We start from the raw sequence: 24,507 nt of genomic DNA on the forward strand, positions 1-24,507 counted from the left end.
AACGTAAAAGTAAATAAACACAGGGAGTGAGGGTCAGGGGGGGGGGGGGGCTTCAGCGGTCAGCTCTGTCTAAGTTGTGTTACTCGAATCGCTTGGGGTGATGTCAAGCTTGTCTCTAATAAGGTCTAGGAGGGGGCCCCAAGTTTTATGGAAAGATGACACAGATCCTTTCTGAGAGAACCGAAGCTTCTCTAACTGGAGACACCGCAAGACATCTTGTATCCAACTGTTATGGCTCGGCGGAGACGCAAGCTTCCATTTAAAAAGAATTGTACGCCTAGCCAGCAGAGTCGTTAACGCAATGACATGACGAGCGGTTGCAGGTAAACCGTCCACCTGGGGAACGCCAAAAAGGGCAGTCAGCGGGCTGGGTGTTATTGTTCTATCGAGGGCCTGCCCAACAGTGTCGAAAATAGCCGACCAAAAACTTGAGAGTTTTGGGCACGTCCAGAACATATGCAAATGGTCAGCTGGGGATTGCCTACAGCGGTTACAAGTGTCGCTGTGGTTGGGGTATATTTTAGCCAGTCTAGCATTGGTGAAATGTGCTTTATGTAATACCTTACATTGTATTAGGCCATGCCTAGCGCATATGGACGATGAATGTACCAGCCTCAAAGCCTCTCTCCACCTCCCGTCAGGTATAGGTGCTCCAAGGTCATGCTCCCATGATTCTCTGACAGGTGAAGTATTAAGTGGATTCAGAAGGCCGATTTCATTATATATGACAGATATTAAACGTCGTTGGTCAGAGTCAAAGGAGAGAAACCGATCAATTTCTGCTTCTGGGGGGCGGTTGGGAAAATGAGGAAATAGTTTTTTAATAAAATGCCTTGTTTGGAGGTATCGAAAGAAATGAGTATTAGGCAGATTGTATCTTGTTGACAGAGAAGCGAAGGAAGAGAACACTCCATCGTGGTACAGGTCATTGAGAATTTTAAGTCCGTTAGTCGACCAAGTTCGAAACGCAGAATCAGAGCAGGCAGGGAGAAAGGCAGGATTGTTCAAAATCGGAGCACCGCTGGAAGCCTTGTGCAAGCCGTGATGTTTCCTAAATTGAGTCCAAATTTTAATGGTATTTTTAACAACTGGGTTTAGGGAGGTCCCCAATGAACATAATGGTAGCTGTGAGCAAATCACCGCGTGCAGGGAACCATTAGACGATGCCATCTCTATGTGAGCCCAAGGTGGACAGGCGGCTGGGGAGTCGCAATGGACCCAGTACAGAAGTTTATTAATATTGCAGGCCCAGAAATAATTTCTAAAGTTTGGAAGTGCTAGACCACCCTCCGCCTTAGGGAGCTGTAGAGTGGCTTTCCCAAGGCGGGCTGGCCTGTTTTGCCAAATGAAAGCAAGAAGTTGTTGATCAAGGCCAACAAAAAATGATTTGTTGAGACATATAGGGATGTGCTGAAAGAGATATAAAAATTTCGGAAGTAAAATCATTTTTATGAGGTTAATGCGGCCAACTAGGGATAGGAGGAGGGCAGCCCACCTGGACAAGTCCGATTTACATTTGTCCAACAGTGCTTGAAAGTTTTTACGGAACAGCTCTGTGGGAGAATTCGAGACGAACACACCCAGATATTTAAATCCTTCCTCCGAGATCTTAAAGGGGAATTGTGAGCGCGGTAGTGACCTTGCCAAATTATTCACAAAAAATAGTTCGCTTTTCTGAATATTCAGTTTGTACCCTGACAAACGACCGAACTGATCCAGAATCGATAGTATATGGGGAAGCGAGGATGAGGGGTCTGAAACGAACAACAGAAGATCGTCGGCATATAGGGAGAGCTTATGAACCCGACCGAAGCGAGTGATACCCTTAAATTCCTCCCAATTCTTAAGCCAAATAGCAAGCGGTTCAATGGCTATATTAAACAGCAAGGGTGAAAGTGGACATCCCTGCCGGGTCCCACGCTGGAGAGGGAAGTACGCTGAACGGATGCCGTTAGTATGTACGGAGGCAAGTGGAGTCTCGTACAGCACTCTAACCCAAGAAATAAATTTTGAATCAAAACCAAATTTCTCCATAATAAAAAATAAGTAGCCCCACTCCACCCTATCGAACGCCTTCTCCGCATCCAGCGCCACCACAACCTCCGGAGTATCAGATGGTGGAGAGAGAACTATATTCAACAATCTTCTGGTATTGAAGAATAGATGCCTCCCCAGCGTAAAACCTGTCTGATCAGCCGAAATTATTGAGGGCATCACGGCTTGAAGACGTATAGAGAGAACTTTCGCCAGAATCTTGCAGTCCACGTTCAAAAGTGAGATCGGTCTGTAGCTACCACAAGAGGTAGCATCTCTGTCTTTCTTAAGAAGTAGTGAAATGGAAGCCTCTGACAAGGTCCTTGGTAAGCGGCCGGCGTTGAAAGAATCATTAAACATTCTTGCTAAAATGGGGGATAACAATAATGAGTAAGCCTTGTAAAATTCAACTGTGAAGCCATCAGGGCCGGGCGACTTTCCATTTTGCATAGATCGGATTGCCTCCTGTATCTCTGACGAGGAGATAGGTCTACCCAGCTCCCTGGCAATGTTTATATCAATGCAAGGATATGTTAATGAATCGAGGGGGTTGGGGCAAATCGCGGAGACAGGAGAGCATTCAGAAGTGTATAATTTAGTGTAAAATTCGTAAAAAACACCTATTAATATCCACTGGATCGGAAGTATAACTACCATCGGGTAGTTTAATTTTGGGGATTGACCGCGATGCGCAAGCAGCCCTGGCCCGTTGAGCTAAAAGTCGGCCGGCCTTGTCTCCGTGTTCATAGAAGCATTGTTTGGATTGTCGCAGTTGTCTCTCTACTATGTGCGTCATAAGCAGGTCATGTTCTGAATGTAGCAGAATACGCTTTTTATACAGGGTTGGAGATGGACAAACAGCGTATACATTGTCGAGGTCGAGGAGTTCTTTAGCAATTTCCGTCAACCTAGCCCTCTCAGTCCTCCTCATCCTGGAAATATAAGATATCACCTGTCCTCGGATAGTAGCCTTAAGTGCTTCCCACAAAGTGCTGTTTCCGATATCAGGGGTGTCATTAAACTCAATATACCGGTAGGTACGAATTTCTGTTTCAATAAAATCTTTGAACTTAATGTCTGAGAGCAAGTGTGAGCTGAACCTCCACATTGTGCGGCCGGTTACACCTTGCGGAAATTTAATGTCGACTGAGATTGGCGCGTGGTCAGAGACGGCTATCGGGTGGTAGTCGCATGCATTAATACAATGCAAGAGATTGTTATCTATTAAAAAGAAATCAATACGGGAAAACGAATGGTGAACGTGCGAGAAAAATGAAAATGCCTTCCCATGTGGGTTCCTGAATCTCCAGGGATCCGAAAGTCCCACTTGGTTTGCATAAGTTGACACAGCCTCTGCTGCTTTGGATAGTGTATTTCGGGTATGGGAGGATCGATCAAGAATCGCATCCTGGACTAAGTTAAAATCCCCGCCTACGATTATGCGATGGTTGTCAACGTTGGGGATCCTAGCAAAAAGTCTTGTGAAAAAAGTGTCGTCATCCCAGTTAGGTGCATACACAGAGACTAAAATTACCGGTGTATTCTGTAACATGCCCGAAACCACAACATAGCGACCCTCTTCATCTTCTATAACGTCTGCTGGCTCAAACATAACACGCTTATGGATAATTATGGCCGAACCCCTAGCCCTAGCAGAAAATTTGGAATGGAATAAATGGCTCATCCAAGACCTCTTAATACGGAGATTTTCTGATGTCTTCAGGTGTGTTTCTTGCAGAAATATAATGTCCCCTTTAAGATGCTGCAGACGAGTTAAGACCTTACCAATTTTGACGGCGTTGTTCATGCCTTTGGTGTTCCAAGAGATGATACGCACTTCGTCACTCGTCATCCTGCCAGCATCCGCCATCCACTAGACCCCAACAGTAAATCTGTCTGACACGCCTTAGACCCCACGGGGAGGGACGGGAGAGAGAGAGGGAAGGTATAGCAGCAAAAAATAAAAATAACAAAGTGGTACAAAACACCCAGGTAAGAAAAAAAGAAAGAATAATAAAAAATAAAACTAAATAAAAAACTAGTAATGACATAAAGACACATTTCAACAAACCCCAACAAATTAGAATACAATTACCCTTACTACCCACCCTAAATAAGAACATTATCTGAGCTCTCTCGCTCTTACTTAGCCTAACTTGACTAATGCTAACTTCCGGAGTCTCCTCCCTTACAGTAACAGTAATGAACTCCATAAAGCAAAATAAGGCTCGTTTGGAATTTGATGCCTACAACATGTTTTAAAAAAGCTGGCACAAGTGGCAAAAAAGACTGAGAAAGTTGAGGAATGTTCATCAAACACTTATTTGGAACATCCCACAGGTGAACAGGCTAATTGGGAATAGGTGGGTGCCATGATTGGGTATAAAAGCAGATTCCGTAAAATGCTCAGTTATTCACAAACAAGGATGGGGTGAGGGTCGCCACTTTGTGAACAAATGCGTGAGCAAATTGTCCAACAGTTTAAGAACAACCTTTCTCAACGAGCTATTGCAAGGAATTTAGAGATTTTACCATCTACGGTCCGTAATATCATCAAAAGGTTCAGAGAATCTGGAGAAATCACTGCACATAAGCGATGATATTACGGACCTTTGATGCCTCAGGCAGTACTGCATCAACAAGCGACATCAGTGTGTAAAATATATCACCACATGGGCTCAGGAACAATTCAGAAAACCACTATCAGTAACTACAGTTGGTCGCTACATCTGTAAGTGCAAGTTAAAACTCTACTATGCAAAGCGAAGGCCATTTATCAACAACACGCAGAAACGCCGCCGACTTCGCTGGACCCGAGCTCATCTAAGATGGACTGATGCAAAGTGGAAAAGTGTTCTGTGGTCTGACGAGTCCACATTTCAAATTGTTATTAGAAACTTTGGACGTCGTGTCCTCCGGAACAAAGAGGAAAAGAACCATCCGGATTGTTATAGCCACAAAGTTCAAAAGCCATCATCTGTGATGGTATGGGGATGTATTAGTGGCCAAGGCATGGGTAACTTACACATCTGTGAAGGCACCCTTAATGCTGAAAGATACATACAGGTTTTGGAGCAACATATCATGGACGCCCCTGCTTATTTCAGCAAGCCGAGCCACGTGTTACAACAGCGTGGCTTCATAGTAAAAGAGTGCGGGTACTAGACTGGCCTGCCTGTAGTCCAGACCTGTCTCCCATTGAAAATGTGAAGCCTAAAATACCACAATGGAGACCTTGGAAATTGTCTTCGTTGTTTATTTTATGGTGAATGGTCTATTTATTTATTTTTTAAAATCTATTTTCATATATAAGGCGCACTGGATTAAAGGAGTCATATATATATTTTTTTTTCCTGGAAGAAATGTCAAAAGATGGAGCTAACTGTTTTAATGACATTCAGACTTTACTTAAATCAATAACGGAGCAGCATCTCCTAATCCGGAAACAACACCGGAAATGTGTTCCGTGAAAAATCGTCCGACCGGAACTCTAATAACTGAAGTTCCTTGGGTGAATTACGTAAACTCACTACACCGGTATGTTTTAGTGCTTTCATGGCGAGTTTACTGACAGATATAAGTAAGAACTTTACGCTACTTTATATTAGAAATGGCAACAGCGGGGGATGATGCCCCATAACAAGACGATAGAGAAAAGAAACATATCGACTACGGTGTTGGCACGGACTACAAAGTGATTTATTCAGATCCCAAATACAGATCAGCAGGTACTAGAAGGTAAGAAAAGTTGCTTTTGCATAATATTGCAAAACAAAACGGCAGATAATATGTCTTACCTTATACACACACACCATAATACTCCTATGTTGAAGCACATCAAACAGTGCAGCCTACACTTATCTCTTATGTTTGACTGCCATCTACTGGTCACACTTATCATTAAACCAAGTACCAAATAAAATTGCTTCGAGGTGGGTAAGCTCAACCAAAGTCATTCCTTACATTAGTAGGCGCACCGGGTTAAAGGGGCACTGTCGAGTTTTGAGGAAAAAGGATTTTAAGTGCGCTTTATAGTCGGGAAAATACGGTACTTTCTTAATTGAACAAGCGAGCATCACAACAAGTACTGCAGTACCGAGGAAGAGATCCAGCCAACTAATATTTTTCCTCTTGCGTGAGCGTCAAACACCCAGCCTTATAACCCCTCCAGTGCTGTCTCCTTAGCTACGTCAACTCCCCTGTACAGAAGTTGTCTCCTTAATGCACGTGTCTCAGTCACCGTGACTGTTAACATCGGGCTGGTAACGAGTTCCATGCGCATCCAGCCATAGATAACATATGCCGGAGCCTGACTAGAGCGACATAATTCTGTAATTGGTGTCGCTTTCACAATAATGAAAAACATGAGCATTCACATACCAGATACCACACGGTAGCAAAATACCAAACACGAGACATCGCGGGACCCACTTACTGCAAACAACACGGAATGATAACAACAAAGCTATTGGTCATAGCTGTGACTGTGAAGTAGACCAAGTTTTTGCTAAACAATTTACGCCCGTTGTTTTAGCACATTCATACCGACAGCCATCAGACTGTATAATGCATATGTTCCTTGACTGCACTTAAATGTAGAATATATGAAGAATATATTTATATTATTTATATATTATATATATAATATATTATATTATTGATTATTATTATTGTCTATTGTGAGCGAACTGTGGTGCTGTACTTTCTATTCTATTCTATGGAAGACAGTTCTAACCAGGAATTACCGACGATGTGATGAAGTATTTCCAGGTTGTGGTCATGTTGTAGTGGCCGGGTGATGGTCATAACAATGACGCTTGCAGGATCCTCCGTGCTACCAGTGAGTACTGCAATCTACAGTTGAACAAACGCAAGGCTACTATACTGTGTGAAACCAGTGTAAAGGTGACTATATGGCTGTTATTTCATGTCTCTAACTTTGTTTAAAAAAAGCTAAATTAATAGGTTATAAATAGAGATGTCCGATAATGGCTTTTTTGCCGATATCCGATATTCCGATATTGTCCAACTCTTAATTACCGATTCCGATATCAACCGATACCGATATATACAGTCGTGGAATTAACTACAACAGGAAGTTACTTAACGTCACTTAACATCACTCATGTTGCCTTTATTAGTAAAAAACACAAAAACTTTTAAATATTAAAATGGAACAAGACAAACATATTTAAACACTCTTCAGAACCTTAAACAATATATAATGTGTGTTCTGCCAAGAGAGTATATTTATTCTTTAAATAAAACTTGGTTTAAAGATTCTAGTGTTTGTGAAAGTACCTTTTGAGCTCATTCAACAATACCGTGATAATAATGATATATGTTAACATTTTGGTCGTAGCCGTGGTTAATAACCATGACATTTTTAAATGGTTACATCCCTAGTGTCAAAGTAACCCTTCCTGTATAGCAGGCCAAATTAAGTATTTTTCATTCTTGCGCCTCTGACTCAGACTCTATCTTAGTTTTTAGGGGAGTAGGATTGCCAGGGTCGGGTCACCATAACCGTAACCATAACAGTATGATAAGTGTAGAACATGTGCAGGCCACAAAGTATCAAGGTCACTTTGTCAACAGTGTAGTCTCTGAGGCATGGACTTAACGAGTGAGTAACGAGTTCATCCGTATTGCTCCGACTTTCTCTGACTGCTGTTGTCAGATCAGCTTTGCAGGTTGGAGTCTTGTCATGGACCATTTTCTTCAATTTCCACCACAGATTTCTCAATTAGATTGAGATCCGGACTACTCGCAGGCCATGATATTGACCTTATGTATCTTTCTTCATGAAAAGTTTATACAGTTTTTTTGATCAAGGGCAAGAGGCAATATCATCTTGAAAAATGATGTCATCATACCCAAACATCCTTCAGATTGATGGAACAAGAAAAGTGTCCAAAATGTCAATGTAATCTTGTGCATTTATTGAAGATCTAATGACAGCCATCTCCCCAGTGCAATCACCTGACATGCAGCCCCATATCATCAATGACTGTGGAAATGTTCCAGCATCATCGCCTTGTCCAATACAAATTCACGACTCATCACTGAATATGACTTCATCCAGTCACACATAGCTTTTCCTTTTGCCCATTAAAACCTTGTTTTTTTATGTTTAGTTATTAAAGATGGCTTTTGTTTAGCTTTTGTGTATTTAAATCCCAATTCCTTAAGGTGTTTTCTTACAGTTCGGTCACAGACGGTGACTCCAGTTTTTGCCCATTCATTTTATGTTTCTTAAGACATTTTGGTTTAAGTTTTCTGTCTTGACACTTTGGTGTTGTCCTTGGTCTACCAGTATGCTTATCTTTTACAACCTAACCACGTTGTTTGTACTTGGTCCAGATTTTAGACACAGCAGCTGACTGTGATCAATCAACATCTTTTGCAACATTGCATGATTTACCCTGTTGAAGATTGAAGTTTGATTATCCTCTCCTTTGTTTTTGACATCTCTCGTGTTGGAGCCATGATTCATGTCAATCCACCTGGTGCAACAGCACTCCTTTTTAACTGCAGACTAATGAACAGATTAGATTTGATGCAGGTGTTAGCTTCTGGGAATGAATATTTACAGGGTGATTCCAGAATAGTTTTTCTCAAAATTGAGTGAATCCATAATTTTTTCACTGTGCTTGATTTAAAAATGAAACCGTTACTGACTACTGCAATTCGTATTCTTGATTTCTTTTAGTGTTTCTTAAAGCCAGAAAGTTGCCTTTTGAAACGATTGTATTATTTTTACACCATGTTTATTATCTGCATTTTTTCTACAAAGTTAAACAACTGAAATAACATCCTCCAGGTCTCGTGATTCCATCGTTTTCTTCAGGGGGTTATATTATGTTTGTGTTACTGTGGCATACATTTATTTTTTTCATGTGTTTTCTACAAACCCCGTTTCCATATGAGTTGGGAAATTGTGTTAGATGTAAATATAAACAGAATACAATGATTTGCAAATCATTTTCAACCCATATTCAGTAGAATATGCTACAAAGACAACATATTTGATGTTCAAACTGAAACATTTTTTTTTTTGCAAATAATCATTGACTTTAGAATTTGATGCCAGCAACACGTGACAAAGAAGTTGGGAAAAGTGGCAATAAATACTGATAAAGTTGAGGAATGTTCATTAAAGACTTATTTGGAACATCCCACAGGTGAACAGGCAAATTGGGAACAGGTGGGTGCCATGATTGGGTATAAAAGTATATTCCATTAAATGCTCAGTCATTCACAAACAAGGATGGGGCGAGGGTCACCACTTTGTCAACAAATGCGTGAGCAAACTGTTGAACGGTTTAAGAAAAATCTTTCTCAACCAGCTATTGCAAGGAATTTAGGGATTTCACCATCTACGGTCCATAACATCATCAAAGGGTTCAGAGAATCTGGAGAAATCACTGCACGTACGCAGCTAAGCCCGTGACCTTCGATCCCTCAGGCTGTACTGCATCACTAAGCGACATCAGTGTGTAAAGGATATCACCACATGGGCTCAGGAACACTTCAGAAACCCACTGTCAGTAAATACAGTTGGTCGCTACACCTGTAAGTGCAAGTTAAAACTCTCCTATGCAAGGCGAAAACTGTTTATCAACAACACCCAGAAACGCCGTCAGTTTCGCTGGGCCTGAGCTCGTCCAAGATGGACTGATACAAAGTGGAAAAGTGTTCTGTGGTCTGACGAGTCCACATTTCAAATTGTTTTTGGAAACTGTGGACGTCGTGTCCTCCGGACCAAAGAGGAAAAGAACCATCCGGATTGTTGTAGGCGCAAAGTTGAAAAGCCAGCATGTGTGATGGTATGGGGGTGTATTAGTGCCCAAGACATGGGTAACTTGCACATCTGTGAAGGCACCATGAATGCTGAAAGGTACATACAGGTTTTGGAGCAACATATGTTGCCATCCAAGCAACGTTACCATGGACGCCCCTGATTATTTCAGCAAGACAATGCCAAGCCACGTGTTACATCAACGTGGCTTCATAGTAAAAGAATGTGGGTACTAGACTGGCCTGCCTGTAGTCCAGACCTGTCTCCCATTGAAAATGTGTGGCGCATTATGAAGCCTAAAATACCACAACGGAGACCCCCGGACTGTTGAACAACTTAAGCTGTACATCAAGCAAGAATGGGAAAGAGTTCCACCTGAGAAGCTTCAAAAATGTGTCTCCTCAGTTCCCAAATGTTTACTGAGTGTTGTTAAAAGGAAAGGCCATGTAACACAGTGGTGAACATGCCCTTTCCCAACTACTTTGGCGCGTGTTGCAACCATGAAATTCTAAGTTAATTATTATTTGCAAAAAAAAAAAAAAAGTTTATGAGTTTGAACATCAAATATCTTGTCTTTGTAGTGCATTCAACTGAATATGGGTTGAAAAGAATTTGCAAATCATTGAGATAGGCTCCAGCGCCCCCCGCGACCCCGAAGGGAATAAGCGGTAGAAAATGGATGGATGGATGTATTCCGTTTATATTTACATATAACACAATTTCCAAACTCATATGTATTTTTACACCACGTTTATTATCTGCATTTTTTCTACAAAGTTAAACAACTGAAATAACATCCTCCAGGTCTCGTGATTCCATCGTTTTTTTCAGGGGGTTATATTATGTTGTGTTACTGTGGCATAAATTTATTTTTTTCATGTGTTTTCTACGTCTTACATCGCTAGCAATAGCGTGTTTGTTTCCTTTTCATCCACAGTTTTTAATGGTTGCAGAAGGAGTGTATATTTTTCCAAAAGTTGTTTGTATTTAGATAAGGAAGAATTAAGTTATGGAATGGATTAAGTAAAGAAGTCAAACAATGTACTAATATGATTCAGTTTAAGAAACTGTTCAAACTACATGAGTTTAAGAAGTACAAGGAAGAAACATTTTGATGAATGTCTTGAACTGAAAATGACATATCATTCATCTCATTAAGTGAATCATAACTGACATAACTATTTATGAAGAGAACTGTTGTATTTAGAATCCATTGATGTAAATTGTGTACACGTTGAGAACGGGAAGTGAACGTGTGTGTTAGTAATTGCTGTACAGTAGAAATGGGGTAGGGTTAAATAAGCATTGCCTCTTCCTGCTCCTTTTTAGACATGTTGTAAGGAGAAAACAAATGAAAATATATACAATAAGTGATGTATCATATTGAAACTTTATACATGTTCGAAATAAACTTAAACTTCAAGGCAAGTGTGAGTTATTGTGCAGAAATATGGGGAAATAACTACAAAAAACCCTTTATTTATTAAGTCAGAAATATTAAAGTTCGGTGATTTGGTAAAATTGCAAACAGCTAAAATGATGTACAAAGCAAACTATAACCTGCTACCAAATAATGTACAACAATTCTTCTCAACTAAAGAGGAGAAATATAACCTTAGAGGAAAAAATAATTTAAAACATTTATATGCACGTACAACACTTAGAACTTTTAGCATATCAGTATGTGGAATTAAATTATGGAATGGATTAAGTAAAGAAGTTAAAAATTGTACTGATATGATCCAGTTTAAGAGGTTGTTCAAAATAATAGTGCTTACAGAGTACAAAAAAGAAGAATTATGAGAAATACTTTCAACCTTATTGAAAATAAGATATTCTTTATCTCAGTATGTTAATAATGACTGAATTAATTAATTAATTACATATTACAAAACTGTTGTATATTAATTCATAGATGTTATTTTATTATATAAAAAGGTCAGTAAATGATTCTATATATTTGTAAACGCTTTGAAGTGGGAAAGGGGTAGGATTAAATAAGCTTTGCTTCTTCCTACTCCTTTTCGGGCATGATGTAAAATGAAATGATATGAAATTGTGTGATGTATTATGATGTAAGTGTGTTCATGTTCGAAATAAACTAAAGAAAGAAAAAGAAAAGAAAGAAGTGCAAGAATAGCTTGACATCATTCCCAGCTGCGACTTCCAACTTCGGGGTTAATGGCACACATGACGATTGATTAGCTCATCCTAACCCTACTTATAGCACAGTACAGCAAATCTATCTTGCCTCAATGAAGCATTTTTTAAAAATTGGTAATCGAAGCTGTTTTATTTTTATTTTATCGTATTTATTGTTGTATTGCAGGGATGTCAAACTGGTTTTCATTGAGGGCCACATGGCAGTTATGGCTGCCATCAGAGGGCCGCTTGTAATAGCAAATAATGGATGAATTTGCCTCTGGATTTCATTTATAATTATATATATATATATATATATATATATATATATATATATATATATATATATATATATATATATATATATATATATATATATATATATTTAAGTAGACTGTCGATTTTACAGTAAAAACTTTACATTTACAAAATTTAACTGTAAAATAAAGTGTTTTTTTTTTTTTTTACAACATTTTACTGTAAATGGAAAAACAGTACCACTGTTTTTTGGGGGGGGGTTTACGTAAAAAGCTGGCAGCTCAGTTGCCAGAATTTTTTTTTGTTGTTAAATTGACATTGGTTTTTACAACATTATATTGTTAATGGAAAAACAGTACAAGTTATTTTTTAAATCTGGCAACTTCCCTGCCAGGTTTTCTACCGTAAAAACTAATGTACCATCCATCAATCCATTTTCTACCGCTTATTCATTTCAGGGTCGCGGGGGGCGCTGGAGCCTATCTCAGCTAGAATCGGGGGGAAGGCGGAGTACACCCTGGACAAGTCGCCACCTCATCGCAGAGCCAAAACTAATGTACCGTCTTTCCATTTACAGTAATACACCGTTAAAAACAACAACCATAGATTTTACAGTCAAAAATTGGCAGCTCAGTCAACAGAATTTTAACGCAAAAACCAGTAGTTTTTTTTTCAATTTACAGTAATATGCTGTAAAGAACAACGTAAAATGTATTGTCATTTTTATTAATTTGATGGGTAGTTTGCTGTAAAGTTAAGTATTTTTATTTAGACAACAACATGTTTGGAAAGTATGATAATATACTGTAATATTTGTTGCAATATTGGATACTATTAAAGTTTATAAGGTATGAAATTTCAAGCAGTACATATATTTTTTTTCTCAAAATTAAAATAAACAATTACATTAATGAGAAAATATTAAGTAGTTTATTGACACATATCATTTCCAGGTGTTTGCGGGCCAGATAAAATGATGTCGCGGGCCAGATGTGGCCCCCGGGCCTTATGTTTGAAACTTCTGTTCCATTGGGTCGATATTTATCGATATTTATTTTAGGCAGTACATATATTCTTTCTGTCAAACTGAAAAAAATCAATTACATTTAGTGAGAAAATATTAAGTACGTTATGGACACATCATTTCCAGGTGTTTACGGGCCTGATAAAATAATGTCGCGGGCCAGATCTGGCCCCCGGGCCTTGAGTTTGACACCTCTGTTATTGGGTCGATATTTATCCTGGACCCCTACGATCAAAAATCAGGTTCAGTAACGACTTTTAAAGAATTATTGTGGTTTTGTTTACTTTGGTTATTTTGTTTGGCGTTCCCATCCACTCACTCGTACCCTTTTAAGCTGCTGATCCACACCCGGTGACAACATGACGCAGGCCACCACGGTACCCAGCAGCAGGATGGAAGCGTAGATGATCCTGGTCACTGTGGAGTTCCTGCTGCTTGGACAGCAGCTACACACCACACATGTGGCACTGCTGCAAAGACATGGAACCTGCAAATAAGTTGAACTTTAAATCAAACATTAAGCAAACAAACATTTAATAGTTCATATCTCAGTGTATTTAACATCTAAGAATCTTTGTGGAAATGACCAAGAATGACAGTTGTCAAGCCAACTGTGAGGTCTGAAAACCTGAGCTTTTTATTATCCACTTAGTACATCAATTTCCGGAGTGCGATATGGACAAAAACATATGTCCGAATATAGGTTATTTTTGGGCGTGTGCGACACCAATTAGTATCAATTACAAAACGCAAAAATAGTGAAGTTGGCACGTTGTGTAAATGGTAAATAAAAACAGAAATACAATAATTTGCTAATCCTTTTTAACCTATATTCAATTGAATAGACCGCAAAGACAAGATACTTAACGTTCGAACTGAGAAACTTTGTAAATTGTTGCAAATATTAGCTCATTTGGAATTTGATGCCTGCAACATGTTTTAAAAAAAAGCTGGCACAAGTGGCAAAAAAGACTTAAGACAGTTGAGGAATGTTCATCAAACACTTATTTGGAACATCCCACAGGTGAACAGGCTAACTAGGAACAGGTGGGTGCCATGATTGGGTATAAAAGCAGCTTCCATGAAACGCTCAGTCATTCACAAACAAGGATGGGGCGAGGGTCACCACTTTGTGAACAAATACGTGGGTAAATTGTCGAACAGTTTAGGAACTACATTTCTCAATGAGCTGTTGCAAGGAATTTAGGGATTTCACCATCTACGGTCCGTAATATCATCAAAAGGTTCAGAGAATCAGGAGATATCACTACACATAAGCAGCAAGGCCGTGGCCTTTGATCCCTCATTAAAAAGCGACATCAGTGTGTAAAGGGTATCACCACATGGGCTCAGGAACACTTCAGAAAACACTGTCAGTAACGACAGTTCATCGCTACATCTGTAAGTGTAAGTTAAAACATTACTATGCAAAGCGAAATCTAGTTATCAACAACACCCAGATATGCCGCCGGCTTCGCTGGGCCTGAGCTCATCTAAGATGGACTGATACAAAGTGGAAAAGTGTTCTGTGGTCTGACAAGTCCACATTTCAAATTGTTTTAGGAAACTGTGGACGTCGTGTCCTCCGGATGAAAGAGGAAAAGAACCATCCGGATTGTTTTAGGCGCAAAGTTGAAAAGCCAGCATCTGTGATGGTATGGGGGTGTATTAGTGCCCAAGACATGGGTAACTTACACATCTGTGAAGGCACCATTAATGCTGAAAGGTACATACAGGTTTTGGAGCAACATATGTTGCCATCCGCGCAACGTTATCATCGACGCCGCTGCTTATTTCATTAAGACAATGCCAAGCCACGTTTTACAACAGCGTGGCTTCATAGTAAAAGAGTGCGGGTACTAGACTGGCCTGCCTGTAGTCCAGACCTGTCTCCAATTGAAAATGTGTGGCGCAATATAAAGTGTAAAATACGACAACGGAGACCCCCGGACTGTTGAACAACTTAAGCTGTACATCAAGCAAGAATGGGAAAGAATTCCACCTGAAAAGCTTCAAAAAATGGTCTCCTCAGTTCCCAAACGTTTACTGAGTGTTGTTAAAAGGAAAGGCCATGTAACACAGTGGTAAAAATGCCCCTGTGGAAACTTTTGCAATGTGTTGCTGCCTTTAAATTCTAAGTTAATGATTATTTGCAAAAAAAAATTACGTTTCTCAGTTGGAACATTAAATATCTTGTCTTTGCAGTCTATTCAATTGAATATAAGTTGAAAAGGATTTACAAATCATTGTATTCTGTTTTTAATTACCATTTACTAGGGGTGTAACGGTACGTGTATTTGTATTGAACCGTTTCGGTACGGAGGTTTCGGTTCGGAGGTGTGCCGAACGAGTTTCCACACGAACATATTAAGTAGCCGCCTCCGCTTCCTTCTGCCTCTGTTTCTGTCAGGACTCTACACAGCACCCAGCATTGTCCCACCCACACAACCATCTGATTGGTTACAAACAGAGCGGTAACAGCCAATCAGCAGTGCGTATTCAGAGCGGTAACAGCCAATCAGCAGTGTGTATTCAGAGCGCATGTAGTCAGTGCTTAGCGTTTAGCAGGTAAGCATCAGGCAGGGGACTCTCCCCAAATTATAATAAACACCTCCCAGTCAACTACTAGTAACATCACTATGAGCCCGTTGACGTTCTACAAACCTAAACGGTAGCTCAGCTCGCTCGCAGTCCTGGCTTGAGGTGAAGGCTAATTCGCTTTTAGCGTAACGTTAGCTCATTTTGCGGTGTGTGTGTGTGTGTTTGCGTGTTTGTGTTTGTGTGTGTGTGTGTGTGTGTGTGTGTGTGTGTGTGTGTGTGTGTGTGCGGGTGTGTGTGTGTGTTACGGACAGCAAAGCCCTGTCTGTCTGTCATTTCACTTTACCTTTTTCTGTGTTGATTGAGCTGTGTTGAAGCAGCAAAAAAGGACATTATGTTAAATGAAGAGTTTCTGTCTCTGATAGTTGATATAATAATGTAACTGCATCATTAAGCCTACATGGACTCCATGGTGTTCAGGGATGAATAGTCTCTCCTATTGCTACTGTACCATTTTTTTCAACTATAGTTACATTAATCATTAGTAATGCAGCAGCCTAGTTTTGAATGGCAGGGTCCCTGCTATCACATGTTGATAAAAATATAAAATTTACATAATAAAAATCAATTACAGGCTTCTCACATGCTGTAATAAATTAAGCATGATGAGTTGACTTGAAACTGTTTAATGTTGCACTTTTTATATGTAGAAGAAAAGTTTTGTCATTTTATTTAATCCGAGCAACAACTTGAGGCAGTTTAATGTTGATTAACGTGGGCAGAATTATTATAGTGTTCCCAATGTTAAAAGGATAAAGCCATTGTTTACAAATTTGGTAAATAAATAACCAAAAAATGTATATTTTGTTGTTTTCTTACTGTACCGAAAATGAACCGAACCGTGACCTCTAAACCGAGGTACGTACCGAACCGAACTTTTTGTGTACCGTTACACCCCTACCATTTACACAATGTGTCAACTACACTGGTTTTGGGTTTTGTACATTAAATTAAAGAAATATTACTTTCACCACTATGCCAATATGACATCCAATTTAAAATCACTATCTTTACGAAATTCCAGATTTGTGACCATGGGCCTAACGTTGTCTTACTTTGGCCAAAAATAGAACACAAACAATCTGAAAATATTACAATAAAAATATAGACAAAAATACCGGCAGTGGTAAAGTTTAGATCCATGAAGGAAAGAAGAAAGTGAATGAATGTTTATAACTGGATAGATATGGATAAAAATGTGTTTTCTTTTGTATTATTTTTTTAATGAAATAAGTAACGTTCATGACAACCTTCTTCCAAAACACAATATAGAACGTGAGATATAACAGGATAATGCATACATTTATCATTTGTTTTCAAAATGCTTACAAAAAAGTGGGACCCCAAAAATTTCCTGTGGGACCCCATTTTTATGACTTAATGGGGTCCTCATTTTGGAAAATTCCTAGCGCCCACACTGTGTATGTATGTGAAGTGTATGTATGTGAAGTGCTCCAGAGAAGCTTGTCAACAAGTTAATAGGCCAGCGCGGCTTAGCATGCTTAGTGTTAGCACGTGTCTTTATGTGGGCCAGACATCACATGACCTAGCACACTTCTCATGTCCTAAAAGAACCCAGCAAATACACTTCTAGCTCCTCTCCCCTCAAAAAAGTATTCAACTGACACAACCAAATACACAAAGTACAAAACCGCAAAAAGGTGTAACAGTACATCATCATCACGCTTCGGTATTATATATATATATATATATATATATATATATATATATATATATTATATTGTACATTATATATTGGGATTTGTTATATATTGTATACATTATATACAAATATAATAATATAATATATCAGTATACATTATGTACTGTATATATAATATGTAAATATTACATACCGTATTTTTCGGACTATAAGTCGCAGTTTTTTTCATAGTTTGGCCGGGTGCGACTTATACTCAGGAACGACTTATGTGTGAAATTATTAACACATTACAGTAAAATATCAAATAATATTATTTAGCTCATTCACGTAAGAGACTAGACATATAAGATTTCATGGGATTTAGCGATCAGGAGTGACAGATTGTTTTTTGTAAACGTATAGCATGTTCTATATGTTATAGTTATTTGAATGACTTTTACCATAATATGTTACGTTAACATACCAGGCACGTTCTCAGTTGGTTATTTATGCCTCATATAACGTACACTTATTCAGCCTGTTGTTCACTATTCTTTATTTATTTTAAATTGCCTTTCAAATGTCTATTCTTGGTGTTGGGTTTTATCAAATAAATTTCTCCAAAAAATGCGAATTATACTCCAGTGCGACATATATATGTTTTTTTCCTTCTTTATTGTGCATTTTTGGCCGGTGCGACTTATACTCCGGAGCGACTTATAGTCCCAAAAATTCGGTATATGTAATATTTTACATTGCTGCTGTGGTACTTTTTAGACTACTTTATACCTGCATTATCCTTTCCATTCTTACCCTTTCCATCCTTTGTAACTGAGCTCCTGTGTGGAACAATTTCCCCTGTGGATCAATGAAGTTTGTCTCAGTCTAAATGTAAGTCTAAGGCATACCTGCCAACTTTTGAAATCAGAAAAACCTAGTAGCCAGGGTCCAGGGGTTGCAGGCCCCGGTAGGTCCAGGACAAAGTCCTGGTGGGGGGTTCAGGCTTTGCCCCCTGACGCAAAATGATTATTAGCATTCAGACAGGTTAAAATGTTGCTAAAACCATCACTTTTCTATCAGTCACACTGACTTTTCAAAACTAAAATATTACAGCAAAAATCATATGGGTTGATTGACATGTTTATTCTGTAAGCTAACTTCAATAGTTTGAAATTATTTTGACAGTTAATGCCAGTTATCCTGTCAACCTTTCACAAGACTTCAATTTGTTGATTGAAAGTATAAACAGTATAAACACTTTTTACAGTAAACACATGGTAAAACAGTACTAAACAATTCCATTAAAAAAAAATTGGTGTCATTATTAACTTTCTGTCCAAGCTTGTATAATCTACTACCTTGTTCAATTGTAAAAAAATATTCTGTGCCTAAAATTCACATTTCTATCACAATTATCATACTGTAAACATGGTAAGCTAACTTCATTAAAATTAATAGTCCTGTCAATAGCATGGAATTACAATTCAAATGTAGTTTTTTTGCAAGCCTTTCAAAAGAATTCAAAATATGAAAAATTTATGAAAATTAATTTAAGCCATCAGACACTTGAAAAGTGGCACATCACATCTCTAATGTAATCATTTTAACTTTTCAACAGAAATAGCACTGCAAAAATATTAAGGACATACTTCTGTATTTTGGTAGTTATGCTGTCAACATTTAACAAGATTTCTTCAACTTGGACTTGAAAGCATAAATAGTACAAACACTTTTAACAGTATAACAGTACGAAACAATTCCAAAAGATAACATTGGTGTCATTACCTTTTTGTTTGCTCAATTATTGCCTCCATAAATAAAACTTTGGCATTTATCACATCCAAAGAATTTGTTTGGGCGATGAAAAACGTTGAAAGTTTTCCACTTGTACCGAAATCTGTTGCCCATCGGAATTTGTAACTCCAGGGGGCGATGTTCCCATGGCGTTTGTTTGATGGTTAAACGGCAAGCCCAAAGAGGAGGAGAAGAACGCTTGCGTAAATGGCGAAAACTATCCTTAATGCTGAAACGTCAGTTGTCAGAATTTCAGCATTAATAAATTACACATATTCTGGAAATCAATGACTTACTTTCATTATAGTATGAGTCCATTGTTATTATTAATGCTGAAATTCTGACAACTGACGTTTCAGCATTAAGGATAGTTTACGCCATTTACGCAAGCGTTCTTCTTCTCCTCCTCTTTGGGCTTGCCGTTTAACCATCAAACAAACGTCATGGGAACATCGCCCCCTGGAGTTACAAATTCCGATGGGTAACAGATTTCGGTACAACAACGGCATTAGACTTGTGTTTTTTTGTCCCAACGTGGTCTTTTACATCGCTTTCTCCGGCTGATTCCATGATCGTTCGCTCGTTTGGAAACAATGGCAACTGGTGCCTCGTGCTTGGCAGCGGTGCTATAAATAGCCTCGCGCATGGCATTCGGAATGGCTCGATAGGAAGTTACGGGAAGCAGTGTCGATTGTCATTGTTGTTACGCGATTTCGTGAATAAAACTTTTAAAAAAAATAAATTAATTAATTAATGAAAAACCGTATTTTTTATCACTGCAACCGTAACCCGGAATAGGTTGATGAAAATCGTACTAATTACGGGAAAACCGGAGTAGTTGGCAGGTATGCTAAGGTATGTACTTCAGTAATATGGTAAGGTGACACTTGGGTTCATTACGGAAACATTTAGGAAGAAAAATACAAAATATAAATGTGCTTAACTTTTGTGTGAACAACTTTTTATTAATCTTTAAAATAAAGCGTAAAATCCTCTAACTACTGACAGGTAGTTTTCCAATAATAAAAATTCTCAACGATATCAAATGAAAGCAAGAGTATTGTAATTGGTATTCCGCCCTATTTTTGGTCTGCCTTTGTCTCCCACATCCTGTTTCTAACCATTCTACTTTTAAAATGTTCAGCTCATATGACACGCTTGCTAGCATTTTTTTATTTATTTGTTTGACCAAATTTCCACATTTCCAGGAATTCCACATTTTACAGGATATTTCTTCCCATTCAAAATGAGAGGATATTTCTTCAAACTTCCACATTAAACATATTCCTCAACATTTTTTGATTGATTGATTGATTGAAACGTTTATTAGTAGATTGCACAGTACAGTACATATTCCGTACAATTGACCACTAAATGGTAATAATAATTAAAAAATAAAAATTAAAAAAAATAAGTTTTTCAACTTGTTTAAGTCGGGGTCCACGTTAATCAATTCATGGTAAACTGATTCAAAGTCTAAATGCTCCTTGCTAAGCTAGTACAATAATGTTATCATGCTAACACTATCTTTTTTTAAATCTATTTTTGCAGGTATACACCTCAGAGTCATATATATTTTAGTACTTGATGCCAGCTGTTAGGCGGCTAATGTTTGCATGCCAGCTTTTTTAGCATTTTTTGCAGGTACACACCTCAGAGTCATATTTTGGTATTTGATGCATGAATATCAATCAATCAATCAATCAATGTTTACTTATATAGCCCTAAATCACGAGTGTCTCAAAGGGCTGCACAAGCCACAACGACAGATCCCACATCAGGGCAAGAAAAAATCTAGCATAATATTGGGAGAGTCTAGTCCATAGTGGATCTAACATAATATTGGGAGAGTCCAGTCCATAGTGGATCTAACATAATAGTGTGAGAGTCCAGTCCATAGTGGATCTAACATAATAGTGAGAGTCCAGTCCATAGTGGATTTAACATAATAGTGTGAGAGTCCAGTCCATAGTGGATCTAACATAATAGTGTGAGAGTCCAGTCCATAGTGGATCTAACATAATAGTGTGAGAGTCCAGTCCATAGTGGATCTAACATAATATTGGGAGAGTCCAGTCCATAGTGGATCTAACATAATATTGGGAGAGTCCAGTCCATAGTGGATCTAGCATAACATTGTGAGAGTCCAGTCCATAGTGGATCTAACATAATAGTGTGAGTCCAGCCCATAGTGGATCTAACATAATAGTGAGAGTCCAGTCCATAGTGGATCTAACATAATAGTGTGAGAGTCCAGTCCATAGTGGATCTAACATAATAGTGTGAGAGTCCAGTCCATAGTGGATCTAACATAATAGTGAGAGTCCAGTCCATAGTGGATTTAACATAATAGAGTCCAGTCCATAGTGGATCTAACATAATAGTGAGAGTCCAGTCCATAGTGGATCTAACATAATAGTGAGAGTCCAGTCCATAGTGGATCTAACATAATAGTGAGAGTCCAGTCCATAGTGGATCGAACATAATAGTGTGAGAGTCCAGTCCATAGTGGATCTAACATAATAGTGAGAGTCCAGTCCATAGTGGATCGAACATAATAGTGTGAGAGTCCAGTCCATAGTGGATCTAACATAATAGTGTGAGAGTCCAGTCCATAGTGGATCTAACATAATAGTGTGAGAGTCCAGTCCATAGTGGATCTAACATAATAGTGAGAGTCCAGTCCATAGTGGTTTACTAATATAACATAATATAACATAGTGGTTTAATACGTTTAATAGGCTTCACGGTGGCAGAGGGGTTAGTGCATCTGCCTCACAATACGAAGGTCCTGAGTAGTCTTGGGTTCAATCCCGGGCTCGGGATCTTTCTGTGTGGAGTTTGCATGTCCTCCCCGTGACTGCGTGGGTTCCCTCCGGGTACTCCGGCTTCCTCCCACTTCCAAAGACATGCACCTGGGGATAGGTTGATTGGCAACACTAAATTGGCCCTAGTGTGTGAATGTGAGTGTGAATGTTGTCTGTCTATCTGTGTTGGCCCTGCGATGAGGTGGCGACTTGTCCAGGGTGTACCCCGCCTTCCGCCCGATTGTAGCTGAGATAGGCTCCAGCGCCCCCCGCGACCCCAAAGGGAATAAGCGGTAGAAAATGGATGGATGGATGGGTTTAATACAGTTTGCATGCTAAAGTTTCATGCCAGCTTTTGTAGCTCATTTTGCAGGTATACACCTAAGAGTCATATTTTTTGTTACCTGACGCTAACTGGCTATTGTGATAACTGGTAGCTTTTCTGCCTGGCTTCGGCTTTTTAGCATTTACGAACAATTTCTCCCGAAATTACTTTTTTTTAGTTTGTAGTAAAGTTTGTCATCGGTTGAAGTACAGTTTTAATAGTTCCAGTTCTAGTCTTGTTCTCCATTTCTACTGAACAATGGCGGCACATTGCTTTTATCGTATCTACTTGTCTTTGTTATTATAGGACAAGTGTTTTAAACCACGGAAGACGGTTTTCAAGCTCTGGCTTCTCCTTGTCACTATAGCTAGCCTGACAAAAACTAACAGTCCTGAAATTAAAAATGTAATTATGAGTACATGTGCCGAGAAAACTTACCATTTAAAGTATTTTGTGTGTATTATGTGGGTCTCTTTTTTGCACAGTCTTAATTGTAAAATATGGCTCGTACTAGAAGACTAACAATGTAGGTCATGTGAGTCATCAAAAAAAAGAAACATCCAAAAACTGCCAACGATATTACATTTACATGTCGTGATCTGCATATTGACCAAATATCAGCGAAATTGCTATTATAAGAGCTAACAAATGGTAAAGTTGGTAAAGGTAAATTGTAGATTATAAATCATACCTTTTACTTGTGTAGTAGAAAGTTGTGACCATAAGCAGAGAATTCGGTCAATATTGAAATTAAATTTAGTCCAGAAGACTTCACGAGGAAGACGCAGTAAAATATGCTCGTTTGCTCTCACTTATTCCCCCCCTGAGTAAGAATTACGATAAATTCACAAACAGGGAACACAAGTCTTGTGCTGTAAGATATAAACATCCCATCAGTCAGCATCACAACGAGAACAGACATTGTACAGTAAGTGATTGTTTAGCACTTAGCAATAATGCAAGCAGCCCATATTATTACTTTAAACTTTATTATTATTCTTGTACCGCACGTTTCTCCTACGTCTACTACGAGACAAACGGGCCAACGAACCCCCACATATGTAATACCGCCGAAAAGGTCTCGTTTGCGCCGATGGCGGGTATCTAAATTGGGAACATTTCGTGTTACCATGGCAACGCTATTCACGAACAAAAAAAAATGGGCCAATTGAATGGGTACGCACCTTTTGTCTAATACGAAACGAACCGGCCAACGAACCCCCACATATGTTATGCCGTCGAAAGGTCTCGTTCGCGCCGACGGGCGTATTTTAAGTTGGGAACATTTTGTGTTACCCTGGCGCTATTCACGAATAAACAAAAAAAAATTGGCCAATTGAATGGGTACGCACCTTTGTAATGGAGAATATTTCCAGCTAACTTTTTGAGCTACTTTTGATACCGTTTAGCCCAGAGTCATATAACTTGGTATGTGACACTTGTTAACTGTTAGCATGCAAACAATAGCATGCTAGCAAGCTAACTTAGGCTTGCTAACTTTTTTTTTTTATTTTACACTTTTTTTTTTCTATTTCCGCATTCAAATGAAACATGCTGACTGTTATCATGTTATTGTTAGCACACATGCTAAGTGTTAACATTTTTATGTAAACATGCTACTGTTTTGGGTTAGCTCTGTGGCTCGTTTTGCACGGATACAAACACTCTGCACCATCTAATTAGTATGGCGGCTTCCGGCGACCCCCGGCCAGAGGTCCAGGGCACAGCTCTCTATGTAAATGACATTTGTAAAGTTACAAAAGATTTAAAGTTAGTATTATTTGCGGATGATACAACAGCGTTTTGTACAGGAGAGAACACACAGAAACTAATACAAATAATAACAGAAGAAATTAACATATTAAAGATGGTTTGACAAAAACAGACTATCTTTGAATCTCAGTAAAAGTAAAATAATAATATTTGGTAACGGTAGAAGGGAAAGTCAAACGCAAATACAAACAGACGGAATACAAACTGAAAGAGTAAATGAAACCACATTTCTAAGTATAATGATTGTTGATAAAATGAACTGGAAATGTCATGTAAACAATATACAATATAAAGTAGCAAGAAACACAT

The 24,507-nt window shown here is 38.7% G+C and overlaps 1 protein-coding gene across 1 annotated transcript in view; it reads right to left on the reverse strand.

Moving 5' to 3' along the window:
* The window catches only part of serinc3 (serine incorporator 3), a 57,501-nt gene that overhangs the window by 28,246 nt on the left and 4,748 nt on the right, over positions 1–24,507 (reverse strand). The window contains exon 2 of the mRNA XM_061938193.2: positions 13,585–13,746. Within this exon, the coding sequence (XP_061794177.1) occupies positions 13,585–13,746 (162 nt within the window). The remainder of the gene's footprint in view (positions 1–13,584; positions 13,747–24,507) is intronic.

The sequence above is a fragment of the Nerophis lumbriciformis genome, linkage group LG03, assembly GCF_033978685.3.
Source record: "Nerophis lumbriciformis linkage group LG03, RoL_Nlum_v2.1, whole genome shotgun sequence".
In the NCBI taxonomy this organism is placed as follows: Eukaryota; Metazoa; Chordata; class Actinopteri; order Syngnathiformes; family Syngnathidae; genus Nerophis; species Nerophis lumbriciformis.